The sequence below is a fragment of the Copadichromis virginalis genome, linkage group LG15 (assembly GCF_057382275.1).
Source record: "Copadichromis virginalis isolate Kocher_CV1m ecotype Utaka linkage group LG15, C_Virginalis_male_GT1.1, whole genome shotgun sequence".
Classification (NCBI taxonomy): Eukaryota; Metazoa; Chordata; class Actinopteri; order Cichliformes; family Cichlidae; genus Copadichromis; species Copadichromis virginalis.
Window position 1 is genome coordinate 10,468,613 of NC_140632.1, and position 13,407 is coordinate 10,482,019.

Below are 13,407 nucleotides of genomic sequence, written 5' to 3' on the forward strand. Positions count from 1 at the left end.
CTTTTCTGTGTAAAGACTTGTTCAAAAGCAATGCACACAGATTAAAACATTTCTGTCTTGGCCAACTGATAAAGAACACCAAAAATTGAGTGGTGCGTGTTGAGTCTGTGGTCTTGATTTGTTTTGTACACACTATAGAAATTAATTAATGTAAACCAAAAATGACACTTTCTATATGTTTGTGTATCTGCAGAATTAATTACAAGTCTCACCTGACAAGCTTTTGCAGTTTTGCAGTGTCATTCTTGACAGAAAAACATACTTGTCACATTATTTTTATTTCCAGAAAAACATCTTTCAGATGTATGAGAAATTGATTGGAGCCTGTCTGGAAAACGGCAGCCACTGGACCTTGTTTGTAAGTTGCACAGATTTTGCACTCTCTCTAGTGCATGATACTTTTCAGTGTCCCTCATTAGGAAAGCTCAAGGCCCAAGCCTACCATATCCATCTTTTTACAAAACAGTTTTGTGACATACCCAAGAGGACCATAGTCTATATGAATTCATTTGGCGAGTCGGAGGTCAGAAAAAGTGCGGTGTTGAAAAACTGGAGGTAATTAATTAACATATTTAACATAACATATTTAATTTAATTGAAATCATTACCGAACGTGGTTATTGATTTCTCTATATGCTTTTTATTTGTAATAACTGCGATCTCTCAGCTCATTTGCTTCAGCAAGAGGCTGCGCTGGAGAGTGGACCTTGTCACATGTGAGCCACCCACATCAACAGGATGGGAACTCATGTGGAGTGCATGTCATAATGGTACTGAAAACTATAGCTTTAACCTATATAAGTAATGTTTACATTTTTGCCTATTCAGTTTTTAAAGCCTTAGAGGCAGGATGGTAAAATCTCAATTTTTTTTGTAGATTGAACCATTTCAGCAGTAATGCTTTGCTTTGGTTGCTCTGTTTTTTTTGTTTTTTTCTCGGGGGGGGGGTTAAAAACAAACAAACATTTCTTTGTTAATCTAATTCTTTTTGTTCTTTTTTTTTTTTTTTTTTTCTTCGTCAATTATTACTTTGCCCAATCTCTCATTGACGGTAAAACACAAGTGGAGGAGTACAACACTGAAATCACAAAGCTCAGGTCCCGACTTTGCCACTACTTATTTTCCTCAATAGGTAAAGATAAAATTAGCTGCCTTCTTTTTCTCTAACATTGGAAAATGTAACTTGTACTTAAACAAATTATATTTTGCAGATCGAACTAGGAAGTGCAGTCAGTGCTGGTGTGTGATTGCAGCCAAAGACCGGGTACACTATGACATGTCCTTAGCCATATAGATTGTTTATTTAATGGACTTTGTTCATTTGTTTTTTGTTTGTTTATTTCTTCTTCTTTTTTTTTTTTTTAATTCACAGGTGCAGTGCCAGAAATGTGGTGCATACAAGCACATGCGTTGTTCAAAGTCTGTTTGTGGCATCTGTATCTTCTGTGAGAGTAAGTCACAATATAACTAAACAATGTCCAAAAATGTTTAAAGTGAATTTTTTTTTCGTAATTTTGCCTTTGCACACCAGGACTGTGTAATTAAAGTGGACGTTTCAAGATCCATTTTTTACACAAAACTATTTTAGACATAACTGTGTCGTATTGTGGGGATTTCTCTTCACAATTAAATTGATATAGTGCTGTTTATATCATTCTTCTTTATGTAACAGCACAGTGCAGCACAGCAGAGGGAAAGGAGTTGTGCAGCATAGTGGGTGGCTATACAGGAGGAGCAATAGAAGTAGCCAGTGAAGAATGTCATCAGGGAAAGCATCAGGCAGCGAATGACAAAGGAAAAGTTCCTAAGGGAGAGAACATCTGCAGCAAATCGACAAGTAACAGTGAGATAGGAAGACTGACAGTCAGAGATGAAGGTACACAGACTGAAGACAACGAAAAAGAAACAGAAGTGTACGGCACAAGTCTGAGTACAGATAATGCTGCTGCTGATGATGTTGACAGGATCGATGCAGATACAGAATTCCAAACTGATTCAGAAGGAACTAGTACAGTTTACAGAGTGCATGGTCGCTTATCTGTACCAAGCTCAAAAAAGAAAACCTACACAATAACAGAAGACGAGATCAAGCGCAGAATCAATGCAGAGAACATGTCAGTTCATGTTTTCAGAGGTTTGATTGGGGTAGGTATACATTTCGTGATTTTGATGTCACCTGAAATAAATCCGGGTTACTCGTATCAATGAAGTGACAATGTGGCTGGAAATTGTGCATTTGCTGCAACATATACACAATTACACCATGTAAACAAAAGCATTTAACTTTGTGCGCGTGTGTGTGTCTCTCTCTGCTCTTTTGGTGTTTGCACTTTTTCTTTTTTAGGGCCGTAAAGCCAAACTGCCCGCAATGATTCTTGACAGGCCTAAGAAGGCCAAAACTAAAGTAACAGTGTTTAGTGTTCTGAGTGAAGAGGAGGCTGGGGAGCTAGCCCTCGGGTTTGCCGGAAGATTGGCCTGCGATGTCACAACAGACATGGTCTGTAAAGGCATCGACCATTCAAGTGCTGATATGACAAAGTAAGTTAGTAAAACAATATGAAAGTTGTATCTTTTTTGGTATTATTTGTCATTTCCCCGTATTTGGGTTATTGGTGTAACATTGTTAATCTTACTTTCTAATAACAGACAGACTCTTCTCAAAATCCAACACAATCTTAAACATGAGCTGACTGATTCCTCAACCTTCAGTTTGCTGACACACACCTTTGGCCCCGCTGCACTGGATTCTGTCATTTCATTCCTGTGTGAAAAACTTGATCTTGTCTCTTAAATAATGAAACCTTTTGAGACTTTTGTTTGTTCTGTAAATCAGAATCTTGAAAATTGTTCATTGTTGTTCTAAGTTTGTGTTAACTATTTGGCAAAAATGATTGGTTCCTAATCCAAACAGCATAATGACTGTTCTAACACATATCTTAAAAATGCTACAAAGAAAGAAAATTATCACATATGTTTCAATATGAATGTAATTGTGTCACACTCGGTTTGTAGTAGCTTTCCTGTTTTATTTTGAGTTTTGGTATGTTTACACTGTTATTTTTATTTCCCGTGTGTTCGTCTTCCCTTATTAGTTTTACTGTATTTAGTTAGTCTGATTTAATAACTTATAATTATTTACTTTCCAGTGTGTATATATGCTCCTCGTTTGGATTATTGTTTGTTTGAGTTCTGCCTGTCTTTTCTATTAAAGATTTGGACTTTTGGACTATTAGTGGACCTCGTAGGTTTTTATTCTGTTCAATTGGTAATTGACTGGGTTTAATTTAGTGGCCTGGAAAACAGGCCGGAGGGGTCTGGTCATTTTAACCCCCTAAGACCCGAAATCTTCCATGGCATGCATTTTTAATTTCTCTTTGATATTTGGGCCGATTGGAACCCGATGAATGTAAAAAGAAAGAATTACCAGGTTTTGTTTTTTTTATACCTAATTTTTGTTTCTGAGAAAAATGAGAGCCACATATGAGGACATTAATTTGAAATTTCGATAGAACAGTTGCAGTATAATGTCCTCATAACTGTATATCAGGCACTTGTTGATCAAGATTTAGTATTTTGGTCTAAATAACCCAAAATGTGATGTCCACATGTGTGGACGCCAGGCTGGAGTAAAGTGTTAGAGCTATTTATACCTATGTAAACTTTTATACACTGGTTTTTACCTGTCTTGTTTCAGAAAGGTTTAAAAGGGTAATGTCCACAGTTTGTTTATTTATTTGTTTGAATTCAACATATTTTATTAAAGTAATTGAGCTTGAACACAGAAAAAACTGAATCAAATAATCATAAAATCAAATCACTTGCACTATACTGAAGTCTAATCTACTCTGAGCTAATGCCGGTTTCCAACACTAATGATCGGGTGAAGGAGAGAGATGAGGGTGTGCACGGCCACTGGTGCTCTTATCCCTGTTCTTTGTGATACAATCCAACAGGAAAGCAGTCAAACCCTTGGACATTAGCCAAGTTAACGTTCACAAATATATACACACAGGAACTCTGAGCCCCAATGTCAGCATTAGCACAAACATGCCACTTCATACCAAATCTCAGTGTGAGGTCAGGTGTTAGTCTCATTCCATTATTCTGGCTATATTTTCTTACTCATTACTATTAAACTTATACTTAAGACTAACTATTAACAAAATCACACCCCAATAACTCTGTTATTACACTTTGTATTTAATCATAAAAAGGCTGGATGTTGAAACCTTTTACTTCTATTTTGTATGAGCCAGGATTCTCAACAGCTGATACTCTGTCCAAAAAGTGACAGGTATCGTTTTATGGAGCAAAAAACTTAAGAGCGCATATTTTATAAATAATACCAACAATTACAAATGCAGACCTTTAATTAGTGTGAATGCTTGAAAAGCATTCACAGTATTGTTCTTCTAATCTTTATTAGTGTGAATGCTTGAAAAGCATTCACAGTATTGTTCTTCTAATCTTTATTCTATTTTATTATTAGTGTGAATGCTTGAAAAGCATTCACAGTATTGTTCTTCTAATCTTTATTAGTGTGAATGCTTGAAAAGCATTCACAGTATTGTTCTTCTAATCTTTATTCTATTTTATTATTATTCTGTATTCCGTACGTTTTTTGTAATCTATCTCCTTCAAAACCGTTCAACTTAGAAAAACCATTCAAACACCGTTAGATTCCTATTCTTTTGGACAACATTGCTTCTATTTTTCTCATTTTTAACATTTATATTTTTAATTTTATTCAACTTTTTTCAACAAAAATTTATAATGTATTTCAATGGGGAGACCCTTCAAATTCTCATTCAACTTCCTCCTCTTTAAACTGTATCTACTTCCACATACATTGACATAGAGCCACCATTCAAACTTTAAAACGAAGACAAGACATTCAACTATTGAACTTGTATTTATCTTTTCAATATCTATTATACTTTTTCTTCAGTTCCAGTTTAAGTTTCATGATGTTTTTTCACCCGTTTCAAAGTTTATAATGGGTGTGTATGGGACGGAATGTTGGGGCTAGAGTGAGACAGCTCAACTGCTAGAGTGAGAGGAGCAAAAAAATTAATCTTAAAATCTTTTTTAAAACTGCTGCTGTGTCCGCAGCGTTTGCTCTACAGGTATGATTTTACCCTCAAAACGTAGCCATGGCTGTCCTCTTTCATCCAATGTGTTTACTATTGTCCTAGGTGTTATGGTTCTTTCGTAAATGTCACCAATGCACAGCCTCCTCCCTCCAACTCTTCCATAGACTCTAATGTTAAAATGGCTCAGAAGGTTCGTTTGAAAATCAGAAGAGCATGGTGTCTTTACACTGTCACCACGTCCATATAATAAACTCCACAGGCATGAAAACTGAGAATTCAGTAGACTAGACATTGCTGTCACTCACGGTGAAAGAATTTTGTCAATACGACTTTTACTTTTCATTTGGGAACGATTTGTTTCGGCCTGACTTTTCTGTTCATTTTAAGCAGCAAAAGTGAGGCGCATGTCTGTGTACGTGTGTATGGAGCCATTGGGTGCGGTCACTATAGCAACCAGGCTCACACCTGCCTGCTTAACGAGCTCTGCCTGCCACTGTACCAAGATTCAGCTTAAGCACTTCTCTTTCAACTGCTGCTGTGTCCACAGTGTTACAGCCATCATTTTACCCTCAAATTGTCGCCATTATTGTTCTCTTTCCAACACCGTATCTTTCAAAGCTCAGGCATTTAAACTTTTTAAACTGTGTGGATCAAAGTGGAGGGAACACATTTGAGTCATTCAGTGATTCAAAGAATATGACCTTTTAATATTCATTCAGATGTTTTCTGACTCTAAATGTTCTTTTCTCATTTCTTAGGGTTTTCTAATTTACATTTAAAACATTTTCAGTTTTTTTCCAACTCCTCCTTCTGTGTAACCTTCAGCTTTTAGCAGTTCAGCACCTTTGTTTTCAGGTTAAATTCGTTTTTTTTTTTGTTTTTTTTTATCTCATTCAATATTTTTAACTCAAAATTCAGCAATTAATTCATTTCAGTGCATACATTCAGATTCAAGCATTCACACTGCAGTTTCTTCAGAAAATGCACTTTCTAGTTATTATTATATTTTATTTTTCCGTACGTTTTTTGTAAGCCTACTCCTTCAAAACCGTTCAACTTAGAAAAACCATTCAAACACCGTTAGATTCCTATTCTTTTGGACAACACTGCTTCTAAATTTCATATTTTTAACATTTATATTTTTAATTTTATTCAACTTTATTCAACAAAAATTTATAATGTATTTCAATGGGGAGACCCTTCAAATCCTCATTCAACTTACTCATTTTTAAACTCTTACTACTTCCACATACATTGACATAGAGCCACCATTCAAACTTTAAAACGAAGACAAGACATTCAACTATTCAACTTGTATTTATCTTTTCAATATCTATTATACTTTTTCTTCAGTTCCAGTTTAAGTTTCATGATGTTTTTTCACCCGTTTCAGAGTTTATAATGGGTGTGTATGGGACGGAATGTTGGGGCTAGAGTGAGGCAGCTCAACTGCTAGAGTGAGAGGAGCAAAAAAATTAATCTTAAAATCTTTTTTAAAACTGCTGCTGTGTCCGCAGCGTTTGCTCTACAGGTATGATTTTACCCTCAAAACGTAGCCATGGCTGTCCTCTTTCATCCAATGTGTTTACTATTGTCCTAGGTGTTATGGTTCTTTCATAAATGTCACCAATGCACAGCCTCCTCCCTCCAACTCTTCCATAGACTCTAATGTTAAAATGGCTCAGAAGGTTCGTTTGAAAATCAGAAGAGCATGGTGTCTTTACACTGTCACCACGTCCATATAATAAGCTCCACAGGCATGAAAACTGAGAATTAGGTAGACTAGAGATGGCTGTCGCTCACGGTGAAAGAATTTTGTCAGTACGACATGTACTTTTCATTTGGGAACGATTTGTTTCGGCCTGACTTTTCTGTTCATTTTAAGCAGCAAAAGTGAGGCGCATGTCTGTGTCGTGTGTATGGAGCCATTGGGTGCGGTCACTATAGCAACCAGGCTCACACCTGCCTGCTTAACGAGCTCTGCCTGCCACTCTGCCAAGATTCATCTTAAACACTTCTCTTTCAACTGCTGCTGTGTCCACAGTGTTAAAGCCATCATTTTACCCTCAAAACGTCGCCATCGTTGTTCTCTTTCCAACATCTTGTCTTTCAAAGCTCAGAGATGTAAACTTTTTAAACTGTGTGGGTCCAAGTGGAGGGATCACATTTTAGTCATTCAGTGATTCAAAGAATATGACCTTTTAGTATTCTTTCAGATGTTTTCTGACTCTAAATGTTCTTTTCTCATTTCTTAGGTTTTTCTAATTTACAATTAAAACATTTTCAGCTTTTTTCCAACTTCTTCTTCTGTGTAACCTTCAGCTTTTAGCAGTTCAGCACCTTTGTTTTCAGGTTAAATTTGGTTTTTTTTGTTGTTTTTTTTAAATTTCATTTAATATTTTTAACTCAAAATTCAGCAATTAATTCATTTCAGTGCATACATTCAGATTCAAGCATTCACACTGCAGTTTCTTCAGAAAATGCACTTTCTAGTTATTAGTGTGAATGCTTGAAAAGCATTCACAGTATTGTTATTCGAATCTTTATTATTATTCTATTTTATTAGTGTGAATGCTTGAAAAGCATTCACAGTATTGTTCTTCTAATCTTTATTATTCTATTTTATCTATTCCGTACGTTTTTTGTACTCCTACTCCTTCAAAACCGTTCAACTTAGAAAAACCATTCAAACACCATTAGATTCCTATTCTTTTGGACATGACTGCTTCTACTTTTCTCATTTTTAACATTTATATTTTTAATTTTATTCAACTTTATTCAACAAAAATTTCCCATGTATTTCAATGGGGAGACCCTTCAAATTCTCATTCAATTTACTCATTTTTAAACTCTTACTACTTCCACATACATTGACATAGAGCCACCATTCAAACTTTAAAACGAAGACAAGACATTCAACTATTCAACTTGTATTTATCTTTTCAATATCTATTATACTTTTTCTTCAGTTCCAGTTTAAGTTTCATGATGTTTTTTCACCCGTTTCAGAGTTTATAATGGGTGTGTATGGGACGGAATGTTGGGGCTAGAGTGAGGCAGCTCAACTGCTAGAGTGAGAGGAGCAAAAAAATTAATCTTAAAATCTTTTTTAAAACTGCTGCTGTGTCCGCAGCGTTTGCTCTACAGCCACCATTTTACCCTCAAAACGTAGCCATCGCTGTCCTCTTTCATCCAATGTGTTTACTATTGTACTAGGTGTTATGGTTCTTTCATAAATGTCACCAATGCACAGCCTCCTCCCTCCAACTCTTCCATAGACTCTAATGTTAAAATGGCTCAGAAGGTTGGTTTGAAAATCAGAAGAGCATGGTGTCTTTCCACTGTCACCACGTCCATATAATAAACTCCACAGACATGAAAACTGAGAATTTGGTAGACTAGACATTGCTGTCACTCACAGTGAAAGAATTTTGTCAATACGACTTTTACTTTTCATTTGGGAACGATTTGTTTCGGCCTGACTTTTCTGTTCATTTTAAGCAGCAAAAGTGAGGTGCATGTCTGTGTACGTGTGTATGGAGCCATTGGGTGCGGTCACTATAGCAACCAGGCTCACACCTGCCTGCTTAACGAGCTCTGCCTGCCACTCTGCCAAAATTCATATTAAACACTTCTCTTTCAACTGCTGCTGTGTCCACAGTGTTAAAGCCATCATTTTACCCTCAAAACGTCGCCATCGTTGTTCTTTTTCCAACATCTTGTCTTTCAAAGCTCAGAGATGTAAACTTTTTAAACTGTGTGGGTCCAAGTGGAGGGATCACATTTTAGTCATTCAGTGATTCAAAGAATATGACCTTTTAATATTCTTTCAGATGTTTTCTGACTCTAAATGTTCTTTTCTCATTTCTTAGGTTTTTCTAATTTACAATTAAAACATTTTCAGCTTTTTTCCAACTTCTTCTTCTGTGTAACCTTCAGCTTTTAGCAGTTCAGCACTTTTGTTTTCAGGTTAAATTCGGGTTGTTTTTTTTTTATCTCATTCAAGATTTTCAACTTAAATTCAGTAATTAATTCATTTCAGTGCATACATTCAGATTCAAGCATTCACACTGCAGTTTCTTCAGAAAATGCACTTTCTAGTTATTATTATCTATTCCGTACGTTTTTTGAAAGCCTACTCCTTCAAAACCGTTCAACTTAGAAAAACCATTCAAACACCGTTAGATTCCTATTCTTTTGGACAACACTGCTTCTATTTTTCATATTTTTAACATTTATATTTTTAATTTTATTCAACTTTATTCAACAAAAATTTATAATGTATTTCAATGGGGAGACCCTTCAAATCCTCATTCAACTTACTCATTTTTAAACTCTTACTACTTCAACATACGTTCACATAGAGCCACCATTCAAACTTTAAAACGAAGACAAGACATTCAACTATTCAACTTGTATTTATCTTTTCAATATCTATTATACTTTTTCTTCAGTTCCAGTTTAAGTTTCATGATGTTTTTTCACCCGTTTCAGAGTTTATAATGGGTGTGTATGGGACGGAATGTTGGGGCTAGAGTGAGACAGCTCAACTGCTAGAGTGAGAGGAGCAAAAAAATTAATCTTAAAATCTTTTTTAAAACTGCTGCTGTGTCCGCAGCGTTTGCTCTACAGGTATGATTTTACCCTCAAAACGTAGCCATGGCTGTCCTCTTTCATCCAATGTGTTTACTATTGTACTAGGTGTTATGGTTCTTTCATAAATGTCACCAATGCACAGCCTCCTCCCTCCAACTCTTCCATAGACTCTAATGTTAAAATGGCTCAGAAGGTTCGTTTGAAAATCAGAAGAGCATGGTGTCTTTCCACTGTCACCACGTCCATATAATAAACTCCACAGGCATGAAAACTGAGAATTAGGTAGACTAGACATGGCTGTCGCTCACGGTGAAAGAATTTTGTCAATACGACATGTACTTTTCATTTGGGAAGAATTTGTTTGGGCCTGACTTTTCTGTTCATTTTAAGCAGCAAAAGTGAGGTGCATGTCTGTGTACGTGTGTATGGAGCCATTGGGTGCAGTCACTATAGCAACCAGGCTCACACCTGCCTGCTTAACGAGCTCTGCCTGCCACTGTGCCAAGATTCATCTTAAACACTTCTCTTTCAACTGCTGCTGTGTCCACAGTGTTACAGCCATCATTTTACCCTCAAATTGTCGCCATTATTGTTCTCTTTCCAACACCGTGTCTTTCAAAGCTCAGGCATTTAAACTTTTTAAACTGTGTGGATCAAAGTGGAGGGATCACATTTGAGTCATTCAGTGATTCAAAGAATATGACCTTTTAATATTCATTCAGATGTTTTCTGACTCTAAATGTTCTTTTCTCATTTCTTAGGGTTTTCTAATTTACATTTAAAACATTTTCAGCTTTTTTCCAACTTCTGCTTCTGTGTAACCTTCAGCTTTTAGCAGTTCAGCACCTTTGTTTTCAGGTTAAATTTGGTTGGTTTTTTTTTGTTTTTTTTTTTTAATTTCATTCAATATTTTTAACTCAAAATTCAGCAATTAATTCATTTCAGTGCATACATTCAGATTCAAGCATTCACACTGCAGTTTCTTCAGAAAATGCACTTTCTAGTTATATTTTATTTTTCCGTACGTTTTTTCAAAGCCTACTCCTTCAAAACCGTTCAACTTAGAAAAACCATTCAAACATCGTTAGATTCCTATTATTTTGGACATGACTGCTTCTAATTTTCTCATTTTTAACATTTATATTTTTAATTTTATTCAACTTTATTCAACAAAAATTTCCCATGTATTTCAATGGGGAGACCCTTCAAATTCTCATTCAACTTACTCATTTTTAAACTCTTACTACTTCCACATACATTGACATAGAGCCACCATTCAAACTTTAAAACGAAGACAAGACATTCAACTATTCAACTTGTATTTATCTTTTCAATATCTATTATACTTTTTCTTCAGTTCCAGTTTAAGTTTCATGATGTTTTTTCACCCGTTTCAGAGTTTATAATGGGTGTGTATGGGACGGAATGTTGGGGCTAGAGTGAGGCAGCTCAACTGCTAGAGTGAGAGGAGCAAAAAAATTAATCTTAAAATCTTTTTTAAAACTGCTGCTGTGTCCGCAGCGTTTGCTCTACAGGTATGATTTTACCCTCAAAACGTAGCCATGGCTGTCCTCTTTCATCCAATGTGTTTACTATTGTACTAGGTGTTATGGTTCTTTCATAAATGTCACCAATGCACAGCCTCCTCCCTCCAACTCTTCCATAGACTCTAATGTTAAAATGGCTCAGAAGGTTCGTTTGAAAATCAGAAGAGCATGGTGTCTTTCCACTGTCACCACGTCCATATAATAAGCTCCACAGGCATGAAAACTGAGAATTAGGTAGACTAGACATTGCTGTCGCTCACGGTGAAAGAATTTTGTCAATACGACTTTTACTTTTCATTTGGGAGCGATTTGTTTCGGCCTGACTTTTCTGTTCATTTTAAGCAGCAAAAGTAAGGCGCATGTCTGTGTACGTGTGTATGGAGCCATTGGGTGCGGTCACTATAGCAACCAGGCTCACACCTGCCTGCTTAACGAGCTCTGCCTGCCACTCTGCCAAGATTCATCTTAAGCACTTCTCTTTCAACTGCTGCTGTGTCCACAGTGTTACAGCCATCATTTTACCCTCAAATTGTCGCCATTATTGTTCTCTTTCCAACACCGTATCTTTCAAAGCTCAGGCATTTAAACTTTTTAAACTGTGTGGATCAAAGTGGAGGGATCACATTTTAGTCATTCAGTGATTCAAAGAATATGACCTTTTAATATTCATTCAGATGTTTTCTGACTCTAAATGTTCTTTTCTCATTTCTTAGGGTTTTCTAATTTACATTTAAAACATTTTCAGTTTTTTTCCAACTTCTTCTTCTGTGTAACCTTCAGCTTTTAGCAGTTCAGCACCTTTGTTTTCAGGTTAAATTCGGTTGTTTTTTTTGTTTTTGTTTTTATCTCATTCCATATTTTTAACTCAAAATTCAGCAATTAATTCATTTCAGTGCATACATTCAGATTCAAGCATTCACACTGCAGTTTCTTCAGAAAATGCACTTTCTAGTTAGTGTGAATGCTTGAAAAGCATTCACAGTATTGTTATTCGAATCTTTATTATTATTATATATTCCGTACGTTTTTTGGCATCTAACTCCTTCAAAACCGTTCAACTTAGAAAAACCATTCAAACACCGTTAGATTCCTATTCTTTTGGACATGACTGCTTCTATTTTTCATATTTTTAACATTTATATTTTTAATTTTATTCAACTTTATTCAACAAAAATTTCCCATGTATTTCAATGGGGAGACCCTTCAAATTCTCATTCAACTTACTCATTTTTAAACTCTTACGGTGTGTTCACACCGAACGCGATGGACGCGAATAGAGCGTCAGGTTTACATGTAAAGTCAATGGAAAGGCGCGATGACGCGCGATTGCGGGTCCCGCGAAAATTCGGAAGCAGATTTGCGTCGCGAAAACGCCAAAACGCGTGAAACGCGCGTCAGTGCAGCGCGTCTGGCGCGTTTGACTCGCGAATAAAACCACGCGCGTGAGTTTTTGTGTTGCATTTTGTGCATACGCGCGTTTCGCGTCTACCGCTCGAGTTGGAAAAATCTGAACTCCAGCGTCAAATCGCGCCGCGACAACCAATCAGGAGCCTGGTGACGTGGCTGTTACCTAGGTCAAAGGGGCAGATCCAGCCAAAGCCTTTCATACTTCAATGGAGGGGAAGGCTAATCAATGCGGTAGCAAACAACTCGGAGCTGTACAACACCAGCTGCTTTCAGTACCGAGACAGGAATAAAAAGGACCGAGCTTGGAGGAAGATATGTGAAGAGATCGGGCAACCTGGTAAGTTCATTCATTTCTCTTTTGAACGTTTTCACTGACCCGGGGAAGCCGCACAAAAGCTAGCAAGCCACCGCTATTTTCCCACTGACGTACAAATACCGTTCTGCTTTTATGCATGTTGTCATTTAGGAATATATTTTATTGTTTATTAATAAACAGCACACAGTGGTCCCGCTGTTCATCCGTCACTGCTTTGCTTTTTCGCTGATTTTTTATTGCACAGTACAGCATTGCATTCTGCAGCCTGATTGACAAATCTCCTCCGTGTCGTGTCTCCTGCGCTTGCCAAATTTATCACGTTTGGTTTTGATAACCATCGCGTCCAATAGAAAAAACAGCACAAAAACACCCATAACTATGAGCCTCATTCGGAAATAGACACCTGCACCGTGAGGGAAAAAGGCGCACGAAAGTGGCGGGCAGATGA

General features: G+C 36.7%; 1 protein-coding gene across 1 annotated transcript; it reads left to right on the forward strand.

Annotated features, from left to right (window-relative positions):
• Positions 1–1,035: 1,035 nt before the first annotated feature.
• Positions 1,036–3,232, forward strand: LOC146691852 (uncharacterized). The gene is made up of 6 exons (XM_085431850.1): positions 1,036–1,132; positions 1,212–1,264; positions 1,373–1,451; positions 1,673–2,145; positions 2,345–2,538; positions 2,647–3,232. The coding sequence occupies exons 3-6, from the start codon at positions 1,406–1,408 to the stop codon at positions 2,789–2,791; spliced, it is 858 nt and encodes a 285-aa protein (XP_085287976.1). The 5' UTR covers positions 1,036–1,132; positions 1,212–1,264; positions 1,373–1,405; the 3' UTR covers positions 2,792–3,232.
• Positions 3,233–13,407: the final 10,175 nt, after the last annotated feature.

Bases quoted from the DNA above. Each gene is read 5' to 3' on its own strand.
- LOC146691852 (XM_085431850.1), top strand. From the start codon at position 1,406: ATGCGTTGTTCAAAGTCTGTTTGTGGCATCTGTATCTTCTGTGAGA. The intron at 1,452-1,672 runs GTAAGTCACAAT...TTTATGTAACAG, and splicing joins CATCTGTATCTTCTGTGAGA to CACAGTGCAGCACAGCAGAG. The intron at 2,539-2,646 runs GTAAGTTAGTAA...TTCTAATAACAG, and splicing joins TCAAGTGCTGATATGACAAA to ACAGACTCTTCTCAAAATCC.